Below are 27,548 nucleotides of genomic sequence, written 5' to 3'. Positions count from 1 at the left end.
ACACAACAGTGACCGAGGGGGTGAAACGCGCCAGCTGCTTCGCCAGAGGCCAGGTAACCACCAGCCACAAGGAATTGTCCGTACCAGACGAAAAGCAGTTTAGGAAGCCCGCTGCAATAGACCAAAGCAGCCACCAGATGGCACTCAAGGTTTAGGATCGTGGGGACTTCCGGCGCCCCCCCGCCCCTCCCCCCGCAGTGGCCCTCCGGCAATGTCCCAGGCGGGCGCCCAGGCCAACCCGGCCTCTTTCTTGCGGCGACTCCCAGCTGCGAGGTCAAGAGTCGGACTCGCTCTGAATGGACTCAGGCACTGGCCCAGGACTGCAAGTGCCTCGCGGCCGGCCGTCACCCAGCCCGCCCCGCGCTGAGGGCGCTGATCCGGGATGGGGAGGCGCGCGCGGCGGGCGGCCATAGGCTGCGGCGCGGGGCGGGAGGGGGGCGAGGCACGGCCCGCGGCGAGGCGGGAATCTGCCCCGCCCCCCCCGCCCCCCACCCCCCGCCCGGGGCCCGGGCCGGGAGCGGGAGCGACCCTGCGTCTGCGGCGCACTGTGCGGGTCAGCCACCGGCCCCGGGCCCGTTCGGGACCCAGACGCTGAGCGCAGCCTCCAGCCGGGGCGTTTCAGCGGCGGGGGGTACAACCGAGGTGGCGTCTCCGGGGTTCGGAGGCACTGCTTGACGCGGCTATTTGGTTTTTCTAGTTTTCAACTACCGAAGAAGGTGCTTGGGTATCAGAGACATGAATTACGCACGGTTCCTCACCGCCACGAGCGCAGCGAGAAAGCCTTCTCCCATCCGAGTCGTGAGTGAGTCCTGGGCGGGCGCCCCTCCTCCACGGGTGGGGGTTTCTCGCGGAGCCTCCAGCCGCGGTGCCTACGGTCAACGCTGGCGTGGGTTCATTCATTCAACTGTGAAAGCTCCCAGTGAGCCAAGCTAAGCGTGCAAACCTGAAACAGGGACAGACTGTTTTCAGAGAACTTGGGCCGGAACGGGAGGCGGGGAATTGGGTATCTCCGCTGTTGTGGGACACGTCCTTGGAAGAGAGAGGGTGTGCTGTCCAGAAAGGCTCTTCCCTGCAGGATGAGTAGATGTTAGGCACATGTGCAGATGTGTGCGGAGTGGGGAGGGCCTGGCAAAGTGGAAAGGAGTGAGCCCTGAAGCCTGACGGGCAGGTAGGCGCTAAAGGGAGGAGAGGACGGTTTTCTGTTATTGTGGCCCCTTGCTTAACTTGCTCGTTGCTCTGCCTTAGTTGGACGTCTCCATTCTTTAGTTCCTCCACCAGTGAGGTAGGTCCAGAAAAAGTAATTTTACGTGTTTATTTTAGATTAGTATTCTGTCACTAGAAATTGTTCAGCTTTACAGTTTTATTGAATGCAATATATTGAGCAATCTCTGTTTATGAAAAGTCTTCAATGGAAACGTTTCTTCTCTTCCGTATGTATTGTAGCTGAGACTTGGAACAGGGCACCAAAATCAGTCATCTCCTTGGCTTCTGGATCACCAAACCCCAACACGTTCCCTTTTACGACTGCTGTTATCACCACAAAAAATGGAAAGCCCATCCAATTTGATGAAGAGATGATGAAGAGAGCACTTCAGTATTCTCAAAGTGCCGGGTAGTTATCGACAGATAACATAATTTTGTTCATTTTCATGAGCAATATTCTAATGCCCACTGATAAAGTAACGTGTCTTTTTTAACTGGGTATTCCACAGGTAGGAAGGTCTGGGGAAGAATTTTCAAAGAATAATTAAGAATAATTAAGAGCAACAGGTTTATTAAATGCTTAACCCTCCTCAGTGACTGCTCCTTGACCTTAAATAATGAGAGGCTTATTTCCCTGTAGAAGCCAAGAGAAGGCAAATACCATTGGAGCTGAGACTGGGGGAAAAAAAAGGAGTTAGGGGAAGAGAAGCGGTTAGGAGGAAGGAGAAAAGGACAATCCAGGAAGCAGCAAATTTTAAGTCCTGGGGGGGATGGATTTTGTAAAAATTGTGTTCCCTTAAAAGTTGCAGACAGCTATGCAAATACTTTGCCCTCTGTTCAGATGTCTTTTATTTTTTTTAAGATTTTATTTACTTGAGAGAGAGAAAGAACAAGTGGGGGAAGGGGCAGAGAGAGAGGGAGAAGCAGACTCCCCACTGATCAGAGAGCCCAACCAGGGCTGGATCCCAGGACCCCAGGATCATGACCTGAGCCTAAGGCAGATGTTTAACCAACTGAGCCACCCAGGCACCCCCAGTTGTCTTTAATTTCTTTTTTTTAATGGTACATTTTATTATGCATATTTTATCAAAACAAAAAAGTAGGACTGAGATTTGTACTGAAATATGAAAGGTAAGCCACAAAACAAAACTAGCATAATTCGAGATCTACTTTGTAAAAGGTAACAGTAATCAGAGAAGCAGATCTTTTTTTCTGATTTTTTTATTGTTATGTTAGTCACCATACATTACATCATTCGTTTTTTTTTAAATTTTTATTGTTATGTTAATCACCATACATTACATCATTAGTTCTTGATGTAGTGTTCCATGATTCATTGTTTGCGTATAACACCCAGTGCTCCATGCAGAATGTGCCCTCTTTAATACCCATCACCAGGTTAACCATCCCCTCACCCCCCTCCCCTCTAGAACCCTCAGTTTGTTTCTCAGAGTCCATCGTCTCTCATGGTTCGTCTCCCCCTCCGATTCCCCCCCTTCATTTTTCCCTTCCTACTATCTTCTTTTTTTTTTTAACATATAATGTATGATTTGTTTCAGGGGTACAGGTCTGTGATTCAACAGTCTTACACAATTCACAGCACTCACCATAGCACATACCCTCCCCAATATCTATCACCCAGCCACTCCATCCCTCCTAGCCCCCACCACTCCAGCAACCCTCAGTTTGTTTCCTGAGATTAAGAATTCCTCATATTGGTGAGATCATATGATACATGTCTTTCTCTGATTGACTTATTTCGCTTAGCATAATACCCTCTAGTTCCATCCACGTTGTTGCAAATGGCAAGATTTTGTTTTTTTGATGGCTGCATAATAGTCCATTGTATATATATACCACATCTTCTTTATCTATTCATAAAAGCAAGCTGGAACACATGCTTTATGACTTTCCTAGCTGTTCTTCTTCCAGTGATAAAGGGTAATTTATGGAGTGTCTACAAATTATACTTTATTAAAGTCTTCTTTGTTCTGTAATTGAAAAGTATATTGAAATATAACACGTTATGTATATATGAATTATATGTAATATATACTATAGGCTTTTCTTCCATGATACAAAGATCTTAAGACTGAACTTCTAGGCAGCCTAGGGAAATTTTCCTAGGAGAACAATCATGCAGTGAGTGCTCTAATGAAAAAGAATAGGCTTTCTAATAAGAAAGATGTAGATTCATAGCTCATTTAATCTGAGTCGATTCCTGTAAGTCTGTTGCATTGTCTTTTAAATAGGGTTATTAATATTGGCAAAAAAAGTTTGAGGATTTTTAAATTGAATGAATAAAGTGCTTGGCATAAAGTTACCATTTAACTATTGTCTAGTATTATTAGTGGTTTTTAATACTATAAATTTGAAAATATGTTTTATGCTTTAGAATCCCAGAGCTGTTGTCCTGGCTAAAACAGTTACAAGTAAAATTGCACAATCCTCCCACCATCAATTATCCAGCCAGCCAAGGACAGATGGACATATGCATAACATCTGGCAGCCAAGACGGTCTTTGCAAGGTAAGACAGAATGGAAAGGGAACCCCAAATTAAGAATCAAATACGTTCATAAATAGAGTCATCTCTCACCTGACCACGAGAGGGTCATGTTTTATGAGTTACTGGTAGTCTATCTTGTCTTTACCTAGAATTTTAAACAGGGAACTTAAAGACATTCACCAACCGGATTTTTCTTAAATGTCGATCATGTGGTTAATGTCCCAGAGCTATGAGTCATTACAACAAGATTCCCCTTAAGGAAGTACTCAACTCCTACCAGAAGCTTAATGAGCACTGCTTAATTTCATCTGGCTTAGAGATTCAGGTTACATTTTGATTTATGTAGTTACAAAGTTTCACTAGGATTTTTAAATTCTTTAGAAAACATAATCCTGATACTCCTGAGATGAAATGTTATTCCTTTGCCAGCCTGCTTAGGTCATCTGTGCTCAGCCCTGCTTACATCTGGTCTCCTTGGATGTGCTTCTGTAGATCTAGGTCTGTGTCCGTCCCTGACTTCTCCCTGGGTTAGTTCTCCTGTTACCTATCTCTCTCTCTCTCTCTCTCAGTTCTCTTTCTCTCTCTCTTTCAGTTATTCCACTGGCCTCTCTCCTGGGTTCCAGCAAGTCCACAGATGTAACCACTCCTGGGGAGTTCCCACAAGAGACTGCACCAGTGGTGCTCAGTCTCATGTGTTTCTTTTTTTCTTTTCTTTTTCACGAATAATTAGTCCTAGATAAAGATTCTCTGTATTCAATCTTCACATCTAGACTAAAAAGGGCTCTTATTTATCTTTTTTTTTAAGATTTTATTTTTATTTATTTGACAGAGAGTGAGAGAGCACATGCAGGGGGAACAGTAGAGGCAGAGGGAGAAGCAGGCTCCCAGCGGAGCAGGGAGCCAAATGCAGGGCTCGATCCCAGGACCCCGGGATCATGACCTGAGCTGAAGGCAGACGCTTAGCCATCTGAGCCACCCAGGCGCCCCATAGACTAAAAAGGGCTCTTATGTGTCTTAAACCAGAGGAGCTTTGTTTTTCTTTTTAGGAAAATGTGAAAGCTGCAATCTAGTTAGCTTTAATGAATTTTAAATTATTGTGACAGAATAATGTATTTAAGTAATAAGAATATAATTTTTCCTCCCTCTTTGTATTTAATTTGGGAAAAAGGGAGAATTAGCTACTGTTTGAGTGCTTGCTTGAAGAGAAACATCTGTGATTCTGTAGATTAATATGGAAAAAGTTCTTTTTAATTAAATTCTTTTCTTAGGAGGGTATACTCTGAACTTTTCTCCCAGAATGATGCTCAAGACAATTTCTTCATCATCTTTCACAACATCAGTCATAACAAAGGGAGATGGCAGAGACGGCCAGATACACCAATAACTCACTTATGACACGCTTATTACAGAGGCCTTCATGGGGTCTGCTTTACTGTTCTTCCAGTTTGTTCTCCAAGACAGATGTTATGTTAGGCACCTTTGTCTCTGTCTACCTCTGTTAAACAGTGCTACCAGATAATAAACAGCCCTTCTTTTCATTTAGGATATTTGGCATTTTCATGTTCCCTAATTGACATGGAAAATGTACGTGATTAGGTTTTCCTTTGATTTATTGGCAATACACATGCCACCCAAGTAACTTGTTTGGTCCTAGGATGTCCTCTAAAGCCTGAATCACTTAGAAACTTTTCGGAGGAAGATACTGTTTGTCATAACATGCCAAAAGCTCATAAGGAAAAGGTGAAGGGAACATTCTAGGCCAAACTGGGAAACAAAATCCAGAACGTCTATCTCAATTGATAATGGCCATACTGTTTGTCATGAGATACAGGTTGTTAAAATGATAGGAGAAGCTTGAACTGATGATTGTGACACACCACAAGGAGAGAAAAGATGATTCCATGAATTATGTAAGATTTTGTCATAATAGACCCCTTTGCTATCTATTGTCTAGATCATATTGTCTGCAGAATCTCTGAAGATTTGTCAAGCCTGTCCTTAAATATCCTTTCACATTGTTGATCTTCCCATCCTTCCTGAAACATTCTTCTCTGGTTCTCTCGATATCTCATTGGCCCAACTGTCCTGCCTTTGCAGTGCCCTCCTCCCCTACACATCCATCATTTGTCAAGAGTTCCTCAACGCTCAGTCCTCAGAAACTCTTCTCCCCTTAATCCACACACTCTCCCTGGGTACCTCCATTCACACCCATGCGCTTGATCATATGCTAATAACTTCCAAGCTCCTTCCAAATCCATGCGTCCCATCTGTCTACCTGGCGCCGTGATAGGATGTTTCAAAGGCATCTCAAACCAAAACACACTCATCACCTTGTCCCTCTCTGAGAGTTTGTGGTTCTGTTTTTTCAGTGAACAGCATCACTCCCTCCATCTGTCTAGCTCTGTGGCCAGAAATCTAGGAGTCATTCTTCATGCCTCCTCTTCCTCACTCCCCTATAATCCATGATTGTGTTCTGTTGGTTTGGATTTCCTAAATACATCTCAGTTCTCTCCAATTCCATCATCAATGTCTGTCAGGCTACACCCATATCTCTCCCCAGAACTGCAGCAAAAACATTCCAGATAATCCTCCAACTTCCCAGACTTTCCACATATATTCTCACTCATCTTTCATTCTTTCATACTGAAGGCAGAATGATCTTCCCAACATGAATATCTGATAATGTGACTCCCCCTATCCAGCCTCTACCTGAAATTCTTACTTGCCTCATGTGGCTTAAGTGTCTACATGGTATTTCTCTGCCTACTTGTCTGATCTCACTCCACCCTCCTTTTTATATTTCCCCTTCAAGCCACAGAATTCTTTCAGTTTCTCAAAGTGTACCTACTGTGATCCTCTATACCAACTCATCACTTCCTCAAGGAAGCTTTCCCTGATGCCCTGAATTCCCTGAATGCCCAAGTCCTCCTACAATGAGCCCTTATAACATTGTGCATCTATACTTAATAGCACTCACCACTGTTTTTAAATATACATTTATTTGCATAGTTATTTGATTAGTGTCTAGCTTTCCCATTGGACTAGTAGTTCCATGAGGATAAGAACCGTGTTGCTATGCTCATCATTTTGTCTCCATACCATACACAGGCTTGGCTTATAGTAAATATTTAATGAATTTTCAAAGAAGGAATAAAAGCCATAAGTGAATTTTAGGAGTCAAACCAGTTATCTTACCCTAGAACAGAGTTTGGGAAACTATGGCTTGAGAGACAAATCCAGCCCTCATCTAACTTTGTAAATAGAGTTTTATAGGAACTCAGCCACACCCATTGGTTTATATAATGTCTTTGGCAACTTTCTCATTATAGAGGCAGAGATAAATAGTTGCAATGGAGATATTATGGCCCACAAAATATGTACCATCTGGTACTTCACAGAAAATTTACCAATTCCTACTCTAGAATCCTAGTGAGCTCAAACTATAAAAAAGGCATTCTAAGAATGGAAAGAATACTATCCAAACTAACCTATGCTTCTTTTGTTAGGTGTTTGAAATGATGGTTAATCCTGGAGATAATGTCCTCCTAAATGAACCTGTTTATTCAGGAACACTTCAAGCTGTGAGTACACATTTTTATGAAAGGCAACTCTCTTTCTTTTAATAAATAAGAAGAAAACATTATACTTTAGAATTACCTGTCTATGGAAAAATAAAATAGTATCTTCCATCTGTAAACAGGAGCATCTTAAATGATATATGCAAAATATGTTAAATGTGCCCTCTGCTTTATACATTTCTTTTTACAAAGTCTAAATGTATAGGTGCTAAAATTAAGCTGTGCAAAATCACATCCAGCTTTCTTAATATTTCACTTGAAATGCAACTTCATTTATAAAACTTACTTTTTCATTACTATCTTTAATTACCACATGTCTAAATATAGTCATATGTCAATTTAATATAATTGTAAACCAATATGGTATAACTAGGACTTTCCACTCCAGTGTTAAATTAATGGGACTATAATGTCCAGGAGGAGGAAGCTGATCGTCTGTCTCTGCTGTGCCCTAGTCAGAGCACAGCACTGAAAAGTAGGTTTGTTTGGGGCACAATACTTTAGGATAGCCATGGACTGATTTGTGCAGGTCCTTAGGTTAAAAGACCTGGAACCAAAGGGTGGAAACTATAAGGAAACTATTTCAACTCAGTATAAGAACTTCCTAGCCGTGAGCCTTTACCGGACTCCTGACTCCCTAAGGAGGTAAAGCGCTGCCCATCACTTCAGGTGCTCAAAGTTACTCTCAACTGTCATCTAACACATTCTAGCTTAAAATAGGGGAATGAATGAGGGGACCTTTCTGCTCTGTTGATTCTAACTTCACAGATTCTCTTTTTTTTTTTCAAGTTTAGTATTATCTTAATATATAAAGCTATTATCTAGTCTTAATGAAAGGCATATTTTCTCAAAACTCCTAAGAGATGAAATTGGTATTATAAAAAATGCTTTTCCAATGAACAATCTGGAAAGGAAATTAAGAAAGCAATTCCATTTATAATAACCAGCAAAAAAATAAAATATTGGAGATTAAACCTAAGAAAAGAGGTAAAAGAGTTGTACATTAAAAACTACAAAACGCTGCTGAAAGAAATTAAAGAAGACCCAAATAAATGGGAAAACATCACCTATCCATCAACTGGAAGACTTAATATTGTTTAGATGTCAATACTACCAAAGCAAACGACAGATTCAAAACAATCCCTGTCAAATTCCAGTAGCCTTTTTTGCAGAAATAGAAAAGCCAGTTGTCAAATTCGTACGGGATCGGAAGGAATCCAAATGGCCAAAACAATCTTGAAAAAGAAGAACAAAGTTGGAGGACTCCCACTTCCTGATTTCAAAACCAACTTCAAAGCTATACTAATCAAAACAGTGTGGTACTGGTATAAGGATGGTTGTATACACCAGTAGAATAGAATTGAGAGTCCAAAAGTAAACCCACAAATCTGGGGTCATTTTATTTCAACAAGGGTACCAAAACCATTCAGCAGGGAAAGAATAATCCCTTCAACATAATGTTCTGGGATAACAAGATTTTCACATGCAAAAGAAAGAAATTGGACCCTTGGACCATATAAGAGTTTCACTCAAAATGGATTAAAGACCTAAATGTAAGAGCTAAAACTATAAAATCTTAGAAGAAAACATAAAGGCAAATCTTCGTGACTTTGGGTATGGCACTAAATTCTTAGATACGACACCAAAAACACAGGCAAAAAGAACGAAAAATAAATTGGACTTCATCAAAAATTAAAAACTTGTGTGCCTTGAAGGACATTATGAGGAAAGTGAAAAGACAGCCTACAGAATGGGAGAAAATATTTGCAAATCATATATCTGATAAGGACTTAATATCTAGAATATATAAAGACCTATAACTCAATAACAACAACAAAAACACCTAATTTAAAAATGGATAAAGGACTTGAATAGAAAATTCTCCAAAGAAGATATACAAGCAGCCAATAAGCACATGAAAAGATGCTCAACATCATCATTAGTCATTAGGGAAATGCAAATCAAAAACACAATGAGATACTCCCTTATACCTACTAGAATACCTATTTTTTTTTACGTAAAATAACAAGGGTTACTGAATCTTGTACATTGCTGGTGGAGATGTAAAATGGTACAGCCACTGTGGAAAACAGCTTGTCAGTTTCTCAAAATAACCATAGAATTATCATGTGACTCATTAATTCAACTCCAAGTATATACCCAAAAAGAATTGAAAACTGGAGCTCAAACAGATAATTGTACACAAATGTTCAAGGCAGCATTATTCATAATAGCCAAAAGGTAGAAGCAACTCAAGTGTACATCAACAGATGAATGGATAAACAAAATGTGGCATATATATATGATGGAATATTATTCAGCCATAAAAAAGAACAAAGTTTTAACACATCCTATATAATGTTGAAAACATTATGCCTACCCCCAGATTGAAAGTGAGGGGGTAGAAAACCATTTACCATGCTAATGGACACCAAAAGAAAGCTGGGGTGGCAATCCTTATATGAGACAAATTAGATTTTAAACCAAAGACTGTAATAAGAGATGAGGAAGGACACTATATCCTACTTAAAGGGTCTATCCAACAAGAAGATCTAACAATTGTAGATATCTATGCCCCTAACATGGGAGCAGCCAATTATATAAGGCAATTGATAACAAAAGCAAAAAACACATTGACAACAATACAATAATAGTGGGGGACTTTAACACCCCCCTGACTGAAATGGACAGATCATCTAAGCAAAAGATCAACAAGGAAATAAAGACTTTAAATGACACACTGGACCAAATGGACTTCACAGACATACTCAGAACATTCCATCCCAAAGCAACGGAATACACATTCTTCTCTAGTGCCCATGGAACATTCTCCAGAATAGATCACATCCTAGGTCACAAATCAGGTCTCAACCGATACCAAAAAATTGGGATTATTCCCTGCATATTTTCAGACCACAATGCTTTGAAACTAGAACTCAATCACAAGAGGAAAGTCGGAAAGAACTCAAATACATGGAGCCTAAAGAGCATCCTACTAAAGAAAGAATGGGTCAACCAGGAAATTTAAAGAAGAATTTAAAAAATTCATGGAAACCAAAGAAAATGAAAACACAACTGTTCAAAAACTTTGAGATGCAGCAAAGGCAGTCCTAAGAGGAAAGTATATAGCAATACAAGCCTTTCTCAAGAAACAAGAAAGGTCTCAAACACACAACCTAACCCTACACCTAAAGGAGCTAGAGAAAAAACAGCAAAGAAAGCCTAAACCCAGCAGGAGAAGAGAAATAATAAAGATCAGAGCAGAAATCAATGAAACAGAAACCAAAAGAACAGTAGAACAGATCAAAGAAACTAGGAGCTGGTTCTTTGAAAGAATTAACAAGATTGATAAACCCCTGGCCAGACTTATCAAAAAGAAAATAGAAATGACCCAAATCAACAAAATCATGAATGAAAGAGGAGAGATCACAACCAACACAAAAGAAATACAAACAATTCTAAGAACATATTATGAGCAACTCTATGCCAGCAAATTAGATAACCTGGAAGAAATGGATGCATTCCTAGAGATGTATCAACTACCAAAACCGGTACAAAGGCAGACGTTTAACAACTGAGCCACCGAGGCGCCCAAAATCTTGGGGAATCTTATTCTTGGATGAACATAAAGAAAAAATTTGGAACTTTAGAAATAACAGTAATTTGAGTGAGGGTCTCAGAAGAAAAATTTTTCAAAGGACAAGCACATCCAGGAAGAAATAGAAAACCTGAACAGACCTATAACCACTAAGGAAACTGAAGCAGTCATCAAAAATCTCCCAACAAACAAAAGCCCAGGGCCAGATGGCTTCCCAGGGGAATTCTACCAAACATTTCGAGAAGAATTAATACCTATTCTTCTGAAACTGTTCCAAAAAATAGAAATGGAAGGAAAACTTCCAAACTCGTTTTATGAGGCCACCATTACCTTCATCCCAAAACCAGACAAAGACCCCATCAAAAAGGAGAATTACAGACCAATATCCTTCATGAACATGGATGCAAAAATTCTCACCAAAATACTAGCCAATAGGATCCAACAGTACATTAAAAGGATTATTCACCTCGATCAAGTGGGATTTATCCCTGGGCTGCAAGGTTGGTTCAACATCTGCAAATCAATCAACATGATACAATACTTTAACAAAAGAAAGAACAAGAATCATATGATCCTCTCAATAGATGCAGAAAAAGCATTTGACAAAGTACAGCATCCTTTCTTGTTCAAAACTCTTCAGAGTATAGGGATAGAGGGTACATACCTCAATATCATAAAAGCCATCTATGAAAAACTTACAGCCAATATCATTCTCAATGGGGAAAAACTGAGAGCTTTCCCCCTAAGGTCAGGAACACGGCAGGGATGTCCACTATCACCACTGCTATTCAACATAGTATTAGAAGTTCTAGCCACAGCAATCAGACAACAAAAAGAAATCAAAGGCATCCAAATAGGCAAAGAGGAAGTCAAACTCTCACTCTTTGCAGATGATATGATACTTTATGTGGAAAACCCAAAAGATTCCACCCCAAAACTGCTAGAACTCATACAGGAATTCAGTAAAGTGGCAGGATAGAAAATCAATGCACAGAAATCAGTGGCTTCCTATACACCAACAACAAGACAGAAAAGGGAGAAATTAAGGAATTGAACCCATTTACAATGGTACCCAAAACCATAAGATATCTAGGAATAAATCTAACCAAAGAGGCAAAGGATCTGTACTCAGAAAACTATAAAATACTCATGAAAGAAATTGAGGAAGACACAAAGAAATGGAAAAACGTTCCATGCTCATGGATTGGAAGAACAAATATTGTTAAAATATCTAGGCTACCTAGAGCAATCGACACATTCAATGCAATCCCCATCAAAATACCATCCACTTTTTTCAAAGAAATGGAACAAATAATCCTAAAATTTGTATGGAACCAGAAGAGACCCCGAATAGCCAGAGGAATACTGAAAAAGAAAAGCAAAGCTGGCGGCATCACAATTCCGGACTTCCAGCTCTATTACAAAGCTGTCATCATCAAGACAGTATGGTACTGGCACAAAAACAGACACATAGATCAGTGGAACAGAATAGCCCAGAAATGGACCCTCAACTCTATGGTCAACTAATCTTTGACAAAACAGGAAAGAATGTCCAATGGAAAGAAGACAGTCTCTTCAACAAATGATGTTGGGAAAATTGGACAGCTACATGCAGAAGAATGAAACTGGACCATTTCCTTACACCACACACAAAAATAGACTCCAAATGGTTGAAAGACCTAAATGTGAGACAGGAGTCCATCAAAATCCTAAAGGAGAACACAGGCAGCAACCTCTTCCTAGAAACATTGCCAAAGGCAAGGGAAGCAAGGGCAAAAATGAATTATTGGGACTTCATCAGATAAAAAGCTTTTGCACAGCAAAAGAAACAGTCCACAAAACCAAAAGACAACCGACAGAATGGGAGAAGATAGTTGCAAATGACATATCAGATAAAGGCCTAGTATCCAAAATCTATAAAGAACTTATCAAACTCAACACCCAAAGAACAAATAATCCAATCAAGAAATGGGCAAAAGACATGAACAGACATTTTTCCAAAGAAGACATCCAAATGGCCAACAGACACATGAAAAAGTGCTCAACATCACTCGGCATCAGGGAAATCCAAATCAAAACCTCAAAGAGGTTTTTTGTTAGTCAGAATGGCTAAAATTAACAAGTCAGGAAACGACAGATGTTGGCAGGGATGTGGAGAAAGGGGAACCCTCCTACACTGTTGGTGGGAATGCAAGCTGGTGCAGCCACTCTGGAAAACAGTATGGAGGTTCCTCAAAAAGTTGAAAATAGAGCTACCATACGACCCAGCAATAGCACTACTGGGTATTTACCCCAAAGATACAAATGTAGGGATCCGAAGGGGTACATGCACCCCAATGTTTATAGCAGCAATGTCCACAATAGCCAAACTGTGGAAAGAGCCAAGGTGTCCATCGACAGATAAATGGATAAAGAAGAAGTGGTATATATATACAATGGAATATTATGCAGCCATCAAAAGGAATGAGATCTTGCCATTTGCAACGATGTGGATGGAACTGGAGGGTATTATGCTGAGCAAAATAAGTCAATCAGAGAAAGACATGTATCATATGACCTCACCGATATGAGGAATTCTTAATCTAAAGAAACAAACTGAGTTGCTGGAGTGGGGGGGCGGGATGGGGTGGCTGGGTGATAGACACTGGGGAGGGTATGTGCTATGGTGAGCACTGTGAATTGTGCAAGACTGTTGAATCACAGATCTGTACCTCTGAAACAAATAATGCAATATATGTTAAGAAAAAAAAAAAGATGGCAGGAAGGGAAGAATGAAGGGGAGTAAATCAGAGGGGGAGACGAACCATGAGAGACGATGGACCTTGAAAAACTGAGGGTTCTAGAGGGGAGGGGGGTGGGGGAATGGATGTGCTTGTCCTTTGAAAAATTTTTCTTCTGAGACCCTCACTCAAATTTTTGTTATTTCTAAAGTTCCAAATTTTTTCTTTATGTTCATCCAAGAATAAGATTCCCCAAGATTTTGGGCGCCTCAGTGGCTCAGTTGTTAAACGTCTGCCTTTGGCTCAGGTCATGATCCCAGGGTCCTGGGATCAAGCCCCACATCGGGCTCCCTGCTCAATGGGAAGTCTGCTTCTCCCTCTCCCACTCCCCCTGCTTGTGTTCCCTCTCTGGCTGTGTCTCTGTCAAATAAATAAATAAAAATCTTAAAAAAAAAAAAGATTCCCAAGATTTTTATAAAATTATGTCTATAAGCAAGGCCACTGCTTGTGATTTCAGGCTTGGCCTTTGGTAAATACGGATTACTTCCATACTCCTTGCTAAGCTGCTGCCCTGTTCCCTTCCATGCCCATCACCACCCTGGCCCCCCTGGTCCCTCTCCTAAGACCACCTGGAACTTCCCATGATACAGAATGCAGGGGGGGCCCAGGACTCTATTCCAGTCAGGTACTGTTTCTGATGTACCCGTGTTCTACCACCTGTTAAATATTTTGAAGATCACCTCGGCTTGTAACTATTTTAGGTATTAGCATAAAAGATGCTTTCTGTGTTTAACTTTGTCAAGAAAAGCATTCGTTAATGAACATGTACTTTTTGAACCAGTTCTAATTATAATTCTAAAGCTAATTCAGTCAGAAGAGGCCAGGTTATGCAGTATAACAAACCACCCCAATCTCCACGGCTTACGGCTAGAAAGTTTCTTGCTCTCACACTCTATGTATCGACCACACAGCTGCTCTGTTCCGGGTCATCTCCATCCCAAGCCCCAAGCTGAGAGAAGCAGCCTCTACCTGGAGCATTGCCAGTCTTAGAGCGAAGGGAGATGGGAAATGGAGAGCCACAAGCTGGATTTTAAAGCTTCTGCTTGGACAAAACACGCATCACTTCTGCTTACAGTTTACCGGCCAAAGCAAGACAATATGGCCAGTCCTGACATATCTGAGCAAGGGAACATATACTCTTTCCTCTGAGAACTGACAGGGCATATTTCTGAACAATAATGAAATCTACCCCAGGGCAACAATAAAAATGAGAATATACAACCTCAACCCTTGGAGTGTAGAGATGAGTGCAGGTTTCTATGTTTAAGGGTATAAATGGTAACATTCTTGGTTAGTAGAAGAAGAACCAATGACACATTTTGTGATCATGTCTGAATCTTGGGCTTTTCTTTTTATTTGTGCTCAACAGCTGAAGCCATTGGGCTGCAACATCATTACTGTTGCCAGTGATGAATATGGGATTATTCCGAACTCCCTCAAAGAAGTACTTTCCAAATGGAAACCAGAAAACTCAAAGAACCCCAAGGAAAACACCCCCAAGTTTCTTTACACTGTCCCAAATGGCAACAACCCTACTGGAAACTCATTAACAAATAACCGCAAGGAGGAAATCTATGAGGTATTTTAAAAGAATGTGTTCTGTGGCAATGTTCTTGTTTATTTTTGACTTTTGAGAAGAGTACTGTGCAAGTTCCCTTTCTTATTTCTTATTACAAGGAAGATAATTTTTAGTAAAAGGAAGTTATCTATGCCTGAGGGTCCTAATAAATTGTAACATAAGAAATTACTCCATCCTTGGTTAACTATGAGATTTTTCTTTTCCTTTAATTGATATTTTCATAAAAAAGAAATAGCATTTTGACCTAATGTTAAATTTTATGAGGTTATTTAATCAAACCCCATTTGATGTTCATTATTTTATATTTATATTTTCAACTTCTTTCTTCTCTTTCCTACTCCTTAGCATTTCAGGTTACAAAGAAATTCTTTAAAAATAAGAGGCGCATGCTCCTTTTGTCAAGTCTCTTTTAGGTACCTGACTACCATGTCTAAACTTTTCACTATAAACATTTTTTTTTAATATCAAACACATACATAGCGGTACAAAAATCTTTGAAAAATAAGAGAGAAATGTGCCTTTTGTATCTCTTTTATGTACCTGACTGTGCTCCATAGACTTTTGCTACAAATAGCTTTTTAATATAAGTACCAAAGCCATATTAAACTATATAGAATGTGCAGTGGAATCATAAAGAAAGATTTCAAGCAGTTTCTTTCACTCATTTATGTGTGTATGTGTCAAAATATTGTCTTATTTTTCACATACTCCAGAGTTCTGTCCTGAGTTCTCCTCTTATTTACATACTACCCCCAGATAGTCTCATCCAATTGTATGGCTATAAATTCCATTCTAAATTTCCCCTGAACTCCACACTTCTGTTTCCAGCTTCTCCATCCAACTTCTGTTTCCAACATCCACCATGAATGTCTAATGGGCATGTCCAACCTACCATGGCCAAATAGAACTCTTGATTTAGTCCAGCCACACCCAGCCTCCAATCCACAACCCCTCACATTCTCCATCCCTGTAAATAGTGCCACTATGAACAGTCACCCTTTATTCTTCTCTTCCCCTTCTCTCCCCCTTCACCCCCTACATCCAGTCCATCCTGTGGACTCCACTACCAAATGGATCCAAATCCACCAGTTTCTCTCCTCTGCCCTTACTACCACCGTCTTCCCAGCCACCATCTTCCTCACTGGTCTACTAGGATAGTTTCCTCGCTGGACCTCTGCTGCATTCCACTCTCGATCTCCAACCAATCATTCTTCACACAGCAGCCAGTCATGTCCTTCCCTCCCTCCTCTGAAATATAAATGTAAAGCCAGTCTCATGGTCTTCCTGTTTACAATCCTCCAGTGGCGCTTCCCTTTGCAATTAAAATAAAATCCAAATTCCTTCATCTGCCTCACAAAGCTATGTGACCTGGTAGTCTAGTCTCAGGCCTTATTGTCTCTTACCTCCTTCTTGCTGCAGGCCACTTTGTCATGCTGAGCTCTTGTGTTATCTTGTCAGGAAGGGCTTCCCAATGATTCCGCCTGAAACAGTGACCCTCTCTCTCTCTCCCTCAAATATCACCGTTTATCACCCTGCCTAGCCCCTAAAACCTCCTGTCTAATATTTCTTCTCTTCATTATCCATTGGCTTATGTATATTGTCTTTCCCAGAACCTAGAATGTAAATTTCATGAGAACAATGAGTTCATTCAATTCCCTGAGAACAATCAGTGAGGGCCTCATTCATCTCTGTATCCTCATTGTCTAGGAAAGAGGCACTCAGTAGTTTCTTGAATGAATAAATGAATACAAAGAATTATGCCTTCAAGTGATTTTTCAGCTTAGGTAGTTCTTAAGAATTAAATATGCTACTTTAACCTTTTTTTAGCTTGCAAGAAAATATGATTTCCTCATCATAGAAGATGATCCTTACTATTTTCTCCAGTTTAGCAAGGTAAGTGATGATGGGAACTTATTTCACAATTAGAAGATAAATTGTAAGTGATTACCCTGACTTGACTTTAACCTGGCTGCTGAGTCAGAGCTAATCTATCTTTACATTGAAATTAAATAAAATTATTAGTAATTTGCTACCACTTCAATCTTTAGTCTTTCAGTTTTATCATGGAATTAATACTTCTCATGTCTGGTATTACTGCTTTTTCCAGAAATGACTTACCTTTTAAAATAGGAGCTAGCGCTCTATACCATGCATTTGGGCAAACAGAGTGAGTCGGGGCTGATGGTCTTCTTGAACTTCAGATCCTAGTTCATAGTTTTTTAAACATCATACCAGGGATATGAAGTAGGTGTCAACTATAATCTCTTGGCAATGGCTGACTGTAGTGATGTCTGAGAAGGATCTGAAAGAGAAAGATTGTTGTGCTCAGTTAGCAGTGCCCATTACAGACAGAGGGGAAAGCATTACTGGCAGAATGCCACGTATTTACCATCCCTGTCATTGAAGGCCTGGATCTTACCTGCAGAATAATGGATTTTTAGGTTCTTTTTCACTATATATGCATGCCACTTTCCATGATCACCATCTCCTAATAGACAGCAGTAGTGGTACAGACTCCCAATGCCTGATTCTTCAAAATCAAACACTTTCTTTATTTGCTCTCGCAGCTGCTGAGAACATCTACTTGGATTCAATGCTTCCTTTAAATCTACTGAAAAGAAACAAAAATTCTTGATTTTTCTGTATATTTTGCTGAATATCACGTCTACCTACCTACTCCCTACCCTCCACATGACCTGGCCTCTTTTCTTCTGTGCATCTACTTTTGAAGGAAATATTGAGGTCCATACTGCAGATTGACTACATTTCTCATCTTGTTTTATCTTTCTAGCTGTTCTAAGGATCAGCATTCTCTCTCAAAACAATCCTGAATGCTGCAGGCCCTCTTCATTTTGATCTAATCCAAATGAGTTTTTCTTGAACCCTTCTCTAAATCTGTTAATCCTGGATCTCAACCTTTGAGCCTCAGAGGGCCCATTTGAGGTTTCCCTGAATTCATAATAATAGCATCTTAAGCAAATGAGTAAACTCTTCTGCATGTTTTTGGCAGAAAAGCTGTGAAGCTGGACCGGTACTCATAAAAGATCATGCATCTCCGTTTCTTATTCCATTTTAAGGGTTGAAACTAAGGTAACAGAAAAGATGGTTGTGTTACTGCTCTCAATCTACGCCCTCTCCATTCCCTACACAAAATAATTATACAGTCACTAAACAGAGTTCTCAAACCAACAATATGTGTTTTTTCCATTTCAAGTCCTGGGCACCAACGTTTCTTTCCATGGACATTGATGGGCGTGTCATCAGAGCTGACTCTTTTTCAAAAATCCTCTCCTCAGGGTAAGGTCTTGTGTCTTAATTTATGGCGAGATCTAAAAAAGACTGTACCTGAGTGTCCTTTAGTCCAAATAATTCTCATTTAAGATGCTAGTATTCCTACTTACCTTAAAACATCTGATTATTAGTAGTAATATATGCCTTTTCTTTCTTTATTCATCTCTAGTAATCAAAGGTATTTGGGCATTAATCTAAAGTTGGAGTGGGACTGGTCAGGTTTTGGGTTTCATATATGAAAGAACACATTTCGAAATACTTGGTCAGACTTGCATTCTATTTTAAATGTACACTTAGATTTGAATTGTAAATAACAAGTAGCTAGTTTGATTAGAGTGTTTTAATCATCTAGGCCCATTTGTCCCCAGGTCACAACTGTCTTCGTAATGAAATCAGTAAAGTGACATGTATTCATTGTTAACCCAGGATTGGTCTTGTGCCTTTTTTCTTTTTGTGTAGGTTGAGAATAGGGTTTTTAACCGGTCCGAAACCCTTGATAGAGAGAGTTGTCTTACACACACAAGTTTCAACCGTGCACTCCAGCACTTTTACACAGGTAAGGACAATGTCAGAAATAGGAGGGGCTGGGGTTTTTTTTTTAAGCAATCAGAATAGAAAATAGATGTTAGCAAGTAAGCCTGAGTGAAGGTGGCAGAGAGGGAAATCACTGATACAGAATCTCGAATTCCAGTACAGACTGAATTAGAAGATCAGATGCCGCAGATGTTTACCCTAAAAGGCAGATGAGAATTGAATTAACCTAGTGATACTTTGCAGTGTACAGATGTCCCCATGTTTTTTCAAGTTGGGGGTTTTTTCCCATATTTTTTGTGTCTGTTATCAACAAAACTTCGTTCTCCATTTATAACATTTAGAACTTCCATTTTATATAGAAAAATCACTGAAAATATTACACAGCATATACCTATGCATTTTTTAATAAATTTAGAGAAGCGATATAGTATGGTAACTAATGGCATGGGTCTGGAGCTAGACAGTCTAACTTGAATCCCGGCTCTCTGTCTCACTGACGGGGTGACCTTGGGAAAGTTCATTTAACCCTTGTGCCTTGGTTTCCTCATCAGTAAAATAGAAATAATAGCCTAATTAGGTTATTACAAAGATTAAATTATCTAAAATGTATTAATATATTACAGTAGTTTCTGGCACATAGCAAGTACTACATAAATATTTGTTATTTTATTGTCATTGTTATTAACATTATAAATCACTGTGTAAATCTTGGTTCAGCTTATTATATTTTCTTGTGGTGGTTTACAAGTAATCAAGAGCGATTTGCTTTTTATGCTTCGCAAAAAAAACCAAACATTTTAGAGGGTGAACCATGACGTGTGTTACTGTCTTATCTCTTCTAGCTTCTGATATCACAGCTTCTACACCAATGGGGAGAAGAGGGCTTCCTGGCTCATGTAGAGAGGTATTGCATGGTAGCTTCCATATTTTACATAGAAATAGGCTTCCCTTTATTAATTTTCATTAGAATTATTCCAAAATAAAGGAAAAAAACACATGGTCAAAAGTTTGCCACCAGACAGGTCAAATAAACATGCTCTATTCCTTTTTCAAGCATTCCACATTTTAATCAAGATAGAAAACAGATTCTTATAGACTGGACTCCAGAGCCTTCTGGTTTCTTCAGTCAGTGAACCAAATGCATGCTTTTCATTGTGTTCTTCTTCTAGGGTTACTGATTTCTATAGGAACCAGAAGGATGCATTACTGGCAGCTGCAGACAAATGGCTAAGTGGTGAGTGGAGCATCATCCTGTCCTGTGACAGACACCAGCATTTTCATGGGGGCGCGGGGTGGTAAGACTGCACAGTTACTGTTAATAATCTTGGGAGATGAGAAACAAGAGTCCAGGAGTATGCTTGTCAAGTAATGTGACCCTATAAGCAGTCTCAGAAGTAACAGTCTGCAAACCCTGGCACTGTTCTATCTCTGCTTTACCTGTCCACTGCAAAGAATTTGTGGCTTAAAGGGGAGAAAAAGACGTTTTATTTTTTTTTAAGATTTATTTATTTATTTATTTGACAGAGAGAGACACAGCAAGAGAGGGAACACAAGCAGGGGGAGTGGGAGAGGGAGAAGCAGGCTTCCCGCTGAGCAGGGAGCCCGATGTGGGGCTCTATCCCAGGACCCTGAAAATCAGCTAGCAATAACTTAAAGCCAAATGATGGCTATATTCAAAAGATTTTAGAGTTACTTCAAAATTTCCCCCAAACAGCAGAGGAATTGTCAAACAATATGCTCCTTTTCTAATAAGACTATGTAAAAACAAAATAGTACAATCTAAGGCAGTTCTCTCATTACAAATTATTTGCATTCTAATCATTAGCATGATTTATCTGTCTAATAGTACCTATTGCTAATTTGATTGCAGGATGATTTAGATTTAATTTTATATTAATGAATTACATGGTTTTAATTATATCATTAAAAAAGCTTTTGGGGTGGGGCGCCTGGGTGGCTCAGTTGTTAAGCATCTGCCTTCGGCTCAGGTCATGATCCCAGCGTCTTGGGATCAAGCCCAGCATCAGGCTTCCTGCTCAGCGGAGAGCCTGCTTCTCCTTCTCCCTCTGCTCCTGCTTGTATTCCCTCTCGCTGTCTCTCTCTGTCAAATAAACAAATAAAATCTTAAAAAAAAAAAAAAAAGTTAAAGCTTTTGGGGTGAATAATGGTAAACAAAAAAATCAGTTCCTTATTTCTGTCATATCTTATTCCCTATAAATTTCTGGTAAATGTAGAATTACCTTTTTATTTATTTTTTTTTTAAAGATTTTTATTTATTTATTTGACAGAAAGAGAGGGAACACAAGCAGGGAGAGCGGGAGAGGGAGAAGCAGGCTTCCCGCCAAGCAGGGAGCCCGATGCGGGGCTCGATCCCAGGACCCTGGGATCATGACCTGAGCCGGAGGCAGACGCTTAACGACTGAGCCACCCAGGCGCCCCTAGAATTACCTTTTTAATAAGAGTACTATTCTACCACTTTGTACAGTGGAGTTAAAGAACAGGTTCTAGGGGCGCCTGGGTGGCTCAGTTGGTTAAGCGTCTGCCTTCAGCTCAGGTCATTATCCCAGGGTCCTGGGATGGAGTCCCGCCTCGGGCTCTCTGCTCAGCCGGGAGTCTGCTTCTCCCTCTCCCTCTGCCTGATGCTCCCCCTGCTTGTGCTCTCTCTGTCAAATAAATAAATAAAATCTTTAAAAAAAAATAACAGGTTCTCACCAACAGCAAGTTTTAAAAGATAATTAAAATCAAAATAATTGTCCTTCCTTCTTGGTTTCTCTATCCTAATACTCAATGAAACATAAAGCCTACAAATACTTCTTCTGGAACTCTTGAATTTTAAGTACTTCTTTTCATAATCTATTACATTCTGATAAAAACTCTAATCCACTGGACTTCAAAACTATTGTATAAATGACAATTTATTGAAGCACTGGAAGAATCTAGGAGGAGTTGAAAAATCTTCTCCTATAATTGAAAGAGCCATAGTTGGCTTCGGTACAGTTCTAACTAAGAGAAGTAGACACAGGCCTTAGATTCCTTGCACTACCCTAAGACTGACTAAAATTGGAAATATATACTTGCGTCTCCCTCTCTCCCTTCACCCCAGTCTCTTATTTTTTTAAAAAGATTTTATTTATTTATTTGACAGAGAGACAGTGAGAGCAGAAACACAAGCAGGGGGAGTGAGAGAGGGAGAAGCAGGCTTCCTGCTGAGCCCCACATCAGGCTCCATCCCAGGACCCTGAGATTATGACCTGAGCAGAAAGCAGACGCTTAACCAATTGAGCCACCCAGGTGCTGCCCCTGCTCTCTTATTTTTGAAATAAACTCAGAACCTCAATTTTCAGGACTCATTACATTCAATGTTTTAAAAATGCTATCCCCAAAGGAACTTTTTTGGATATACTAGTTGACAGTTACTGTGATTATGTCATTAATTGATACATTTGATATCATCAAAAATGACTTTAGCAGATATTCTCTTTCTTGGTTTGTAGGTTTGGCAGAATGGCATGTTCCTACTGCTGGAATGTTTTTATGGGTTAAAATTAAAGGCATTTCTGATGTAAAACAACTGATTGAAGAAAAAGCCGTTAAGAAAGAGGTAAAATGGGGGGGTTATACTTTTTCTTTAAAGTGACTTTTCACTTAAAAATGAAGAGAGATGTTTATCATTGCCCTCCATCCCAACCCATAATATTTTAATATCAGATGTTATCTGATATTTCTATATCTAATATTTCTAATAATATTGTCTCATTGTTAAAATCACAATAGATTTTTGAGTTACATAATTCTTCTACTGGTCTACATTAATGGAAATACAGTCATTCATCTCAGCTACTGGTTAGTTTAGCAGCTAAGAGCAGAAGGTTTTTTCCCTCTGATTTAAGAAAGTAAAACATGCTAGCAAACTTGGGAAATTCGTAACAGTATAATGAAAAATGTTTAAGTAGCCCATCATTTCACCACCCTGATTTTGTGGCCATTTGTAGTATATTTTCTTGAAGAACTCATCTACATGTAGTATTTTGGCTGTGCAGTTATTTTCCATGGTTAAAATTACACAGAAAAGTTTGTATCCTGTTATTTTCACTTAAAATTGGCCTGTAAGGATTTCTTCTAGGATTTTTTCTCCTTTTGTCCTTAAATCTACTTAGTTATCATTTGGGGGCATTAAGGTGGAAAATCTAAATATTTTTCTGTGTAGCTGTCCAGTTTACCCAATAAATTATCCTTTCTCCATGAATTAATGCTTTTGGCACATTTGCCAGTCTTTTGTAAATACTAAGATCTGTTTCTAGGATCACTTTTGTTTTGAAGCAATAAGTACGAGGGAACAGATTGTGTTGATGCAGGCACAGGACCATGCTAGTACATTAAGCAATGAGGTAGTTTGGACGCTAGAAAATTGATATCTAGAGGTTAGACCTGGGAGCTGACTACCTGGACTTCAAGTCATGCATCCTCTCTAACCATCTTACTTGAGGGCAAGACTCACACTTTATTCATTGTTCTAATCTTACTAATTCTACACAGCAGGTACTTAGTAAATACTGACTTATTTCAAAGAAATACATTTTAGTGTAATAAATCAATGTTGTGTTTTCTTTGCCTTTCTGTCAATGCCATTATCATCAGGATCATTTGATAAGTGGCTATTTGTATGTATCTCTGAGGTAGCTGCTGAGGACCTAGACCTCAGGCTTTCTCATAGTTTTTTTGGTGCTCTCCATCTATCGTATATATCCTGCTGCATGTAGCCTTTACTTTTTCTAAATAATCTCCAACTTTACAACTACAACCTTAGCCCAGTTGTTCTGGTCATCTTATAAAGAGATTATCACTACTCCCTCCTTCTCTTAACAGCTCCTCACTTATAGTATACACCCCCAGTATTTTCCACTATATTGGGAGAAATGATGGTTTTCATTTGATCATTAATCAGAACAGAAACCCAGCTTCTGCCTTGAAATCTCTTCCCCAGGGTGCCCAAACCATTTCACTCCCAACTCACCTTACTTTAGTAGACAGTGCCCAGATGTATACTACATAACAACAGTGGAATGCTTTTGAATTGCATGATTGTACTACATAACAGTCTCAAAGACCTACCACAATCGAAGTTTATTTCTGACTCACATAAAACTTTCAAAGATGTGATGTGCAAGCCACCTCTGGTCTAACCAGCGATTCAGAGACTCTAGTTCCTTCCTTCTTGTTGCTCTTCAGTCTTCAATGCATGGAGGATTCCACAATGGCTACAAAATGGAAAGAGCATGATGGATCACACGTGGGGAGATTTTTATGGGCAAGGCCTAGAAGTGGCATGCATCACTTCACATCCATTGGCTAGCATTCGGTCATATGGCCACACATAACAAGAAAGAACCTGGGCAACAGAATATATTTGTACACCCAGGAAACAGAGGGAAAGGAGTTCGCAGTTAGTGAACCATCTGCCACAGTGCTCACATCAAGAATAGCAGTTGTTCACACAACTCCGTCTTGACATACATAACATTTTTATTCATTCACTTTATGTATTAAAATTTTTACCTCCTTTTAGTTCTTTGAATGCAGCAATCTTCTTCCCATCTCAAGGCCTGTACACTGTCTTCTCCCTAATATTCTTCACCCACTTTTTGTTCGGCCATCACCTACTTATTGTCCAAGTCCCAGCTTAAAAGCCACTTCCAAATTTGGTAACTTAAAAATGGTCTCTCATTGTTTGAATTTATATAACTTGTTGGGCAACCATTTATTCATGTTTATTACCATTTCTGTTTCTTTTATAAGCTGTCCTTTGCCCGTCAAAGCAGGAATTTGAGTGTTTTTCTCTCGGTTTCTGTGTATTCTTTAAATGGAGAAGAGGGAGCATTTGCCATATTTACTATAAACATTTTTTCAGGTTCTGTGCTTTTAGTTTTGTTTATTGTAGGACATACAGACTTTTTACATAAAATGATTTTTCTCATGATTTTTTTGTTTTTATTTTTTTTTAAGATTTTATTCATTTATTTGAGAGAGAGAGAATGAGAGAGAGAGAGAGCACATGAGAGGGGGGAGGGTCAGAGAGAGAAGCAGACTCCCCGCCGAGCAGGGAGCCCGATGCGGGACTCGATCCCGAGACTCCAGGATTATGACCTGAGCCAAAGGCAGTCGCTTAACCAACTGAGCCACCCAGGCGCCCTAATTGTTTTTAAAAATATTAAAAGGCTTTCCCCTCTCTGAGATTGGATCTACCTATATTTTCTTTTAGTAATTCCCTTATTTTCCATAAACTCCCTTAGATATTAATGCTTCCCGGAAATGTCTTCTACATTGATAGCTCAGCTCCCAGCCCCTACTTTAGAGCGTCCTTCTCTTCAGCTTCTCCAGAACAGATGGATATAGTGAGTACAATGTTCTCTTCAGAGTAACACTGGGTATCAATTCTGTTTTTTGGTGCATTTGTTCATTTTGTGAGTTATAACATTATTTAATGTCCTCTTGGGTTTCTGAAAAACAGATAACCACTTGAAAAGTCATGAATTACTATTAAGTGACACACTTTAATGGCAACAAATAGACAAGGCATGAGACCAAGCTGGAGTTCAATTCCATCGTCTTTGTGAACTGTTTTCAGACTTCCTGAACTGTGCTGGCAGATTACTAGCATATTATGAAGAAAACTTTCCTTCCTTCATGGAATTAGTATGAGCTAAATTCAGTACAAATTCATGAAAGCCATCAGTCTCTTTCTTGGAAGAAAAATATATCAGCAAGGGTCAAATACAATAATATTCTTAAATTAATTACAAGTCTGGGTTCAGCCAAAATAACAAGAAGCAAAGAAACAAGTTCCTAAGGACTGCATGTCTGGGAGTCCGAATAGAAGAGTCATAAATCGAACAGTGCCATTAACCTTGAGAAGAGTCTGTACTTGCCCTCGCAGATGGATTGGTTCTTGGTGTTTTTTATTTACTTGCTTTCTCCTATCATTAAATATGCTTTTCATAAGTTACCTCTGCTTTTACATAAATAGGCAATTGAAATAATATAGAATGCACATGCAGGTGGGAGATTATATGAAAGAATAACTTGTGTTGTGGGGAAAATGGAAAATAATGATCTTGAGGGCTATAAGAACAAACAGAAATCCTGGGAATCTGATATGCTTGTATCTACATATATTAGTGACCACTGATGGCATATAAAGCTGATGTTAAATTTGACTTTATTGCCTTATCTCAACCTAAGATGAATACTTTTTGTTTGAATTTTTTAAATTATCACAGACTTTTCCTAAATAGCATCCTGATTTCATTAATTCTTGTCTCTTTTCTATTTCAGGCTTTCCAGAGATTAGCCCAGCTTATTAAAGAATCTTTATGAAGAAATCAAACTCTTTATGAAGAAATCAAAATCTTCCATGGGTTTTTCACATAAATCATTTTTAGCTTTTAGCAGGAAGAAATGATCATTGGCATTAGACATACAGATTGGATTTCAACAAGCATGTCATATCTGCAGTAATTTAACTAGACAACTTTTAAAGTGCCCTTAAATTCATCAGATTGACAAAATATATTTATAATTCACTTATACCTTTTGATAAATTTTTACCCTGCAAAAATTATTTTTATCCTGGATTTTATTGTAAGGAACTCCAGTTGCTTTATGGTTTCCCATAAATTTTCCTTGAAGCTAACATCTTACAATAAATTGTTTTGAAAATGTAAGAAAATAAATTCAAAATGATATATAATGTGAACTTTTTCTATTTTTAGGAAAATTTAATGAAAGCTTATTGCAAAAATTGTTCGAATTTGACTATTATAAATGATTTTCAGTAAGAGTACCACAGACATTGTGTTGTACCACAGAAATCCGTTTAAAATAAAATTCTGAAACTAAGCACATACCCAAAGGCATCAGACCTATTCTTTTTTTTTTTTTTTAAGATTTTATTTATTTGACAGAGAGAGACACAGCGAGAGAGGGAACACAAGCAGGGGGAGTGGGAGAGGGAGAAGCAGGCTTTCCGCGGAGCAGGGAGCCTGATGCGGGGCTCAATCCCAGGACCCTGGGATCATGACCTGAGCCAAAGGCAGATGCTTAACGACTAAGCCACCCAGGCACCCCAGGCCTATTAATTCTAAATAAGGAAGAGAGATCAGAGACTTAGAAAAATGTGCTACACTGTATTTTCATAATACTACACAATTCACAAAAACACATTCTTATCAGTTATGTCATTTAAATCTACTACACCCCTTGGAGGTACTTAGGCTATACTTTCTCATGATTTTCTTTCTCACCTTTTCAGATCTTTATTTTTCCTATCTGATTATCAAAGTAATGTATGCTCATTAAAAATTCTTCCAACAGTAGCTTCTGAGCGGTAAAGTAAAAGCTGCTTATTATCTCGCCCCAGTGATAACTGCCGTCAGAATTTAGCATCCACCCTCTTAGACGAGTTCCTATGCATGCGCCTGT

General features: G+C 39.2%; 1 protein-coding gene and 1 long non-coding RNA gene across 4 annotated transcripts in view; one reads left to right on the top strand and one right to left on the bottom strand.

The window, feature by feature from the left end:
• The first annotated feature begins 254 nt into the window (after positions 1-254).
• AADAT (aminoadipate aminotransferase) lies at positions 255-26,971 on the top strand. Of its 2 annotated transcripts, XM_025874460.2 has the most exons (14): positions 255-273; positions 698-802; positions 1,444-1,612; positions 3,599-3,731; positions 7,217-7,291; positions 15,036-15,245; positions 17,073-17,138; positions 18,460-18,542; positions 18,996-19,092; positions 19,913-19,974; positions 20,240-20,304; positions 22,565-22,671; positions 25,361-25,462; positions 26,403-26,971. In XM_025874460.2, exons 2-14 carry the CDS (start codon positions 736-738, stop codon positions 26,442-26,444), a joined length of 1,278 nt encoding a protein of 425 aa, XP_025730245.1. In that variant the 5' UTR covers positions 255-273; positions 698-735; the 3' UTR covers positions 26,445-26,971. The 2 variants fall into 2 exon arrangements, with proteins under 2 accessions (XP_025730245.1, XP_073748599.1); XM_073892498.1 differs by lacking the exons at positions 255-273; positions 17,073-17,138 and having other exon boundaries at positions 302-802.
• LOC141372673 (uncharacterized) overlaps positions 2,706-27,548 on the bottom strand; it is a 50,141-nt gene continuing 25,298 nt past the window's right edge. Inside the window, exons 3-6 of one of the 2 annotated variants that reach the window (XR_012378077.1) lie at positions 24,210-24,328; positions 17,665-17,856; positions 17,364-17,547; positions 2,706-3,194 (exon numbers count right to left, since the gene is read on the bottom strand). This is a non-coding gene — a long non-coding RNA (uncharacterized lncRNA). The remainder of the gene's footprint in view (positions 3,195-17,363; positions 17,548-17,664; positions 17,857-24,209; positions 24,329-27,548) is intronic. The other variant, XR_012378078.1, reaches the window with a different exon arrangement.

The sequence above is a fragment of the Callorhinus ursinus genome, unplaced genomic scaffold (assembly GCF_003265705.2).
Source record: "Callorhinus ursinus isolate GAN/ISIS: 27379988/994484 unplaced genomic scaffold, GSC_fseal_2.0 scaffold4, whole genome shotgun sequence".
NCBI lineage: Eukaryota > Metazoa > Chordata > Mammalia > Carnivora > Otariidae > Callorhinus > Callorhinus ursinus.
This window is presented reverse-complemented; position numbering and strand designations above follow the sequence as displayed.

Excerpts from the sequence above, each read along its gene's own strand:
- AADAT (XM_025874460.2), top strand. The coding sequence starts at position 736 with ATGAATTACGCACGGTTCCTCACCGCCACGAGCGCAGCGAGAAAGCCT. Across the intron at positions 7,292-15,035 it reads ATTCAGGAACACTTCAAGCT|CTGAAGCCATTGGGCTGCAA; the intron begins GTGAGTACACAT and ends TGTGCTCAACAG. Across the intron at positions 19,093-19,912 it reads ACTCCAGCACTTTTACACAG|CTTCTGATATCACAGCTTCT; the intron begins GTAAGGACAATG and ends TATCTCTTCTAG.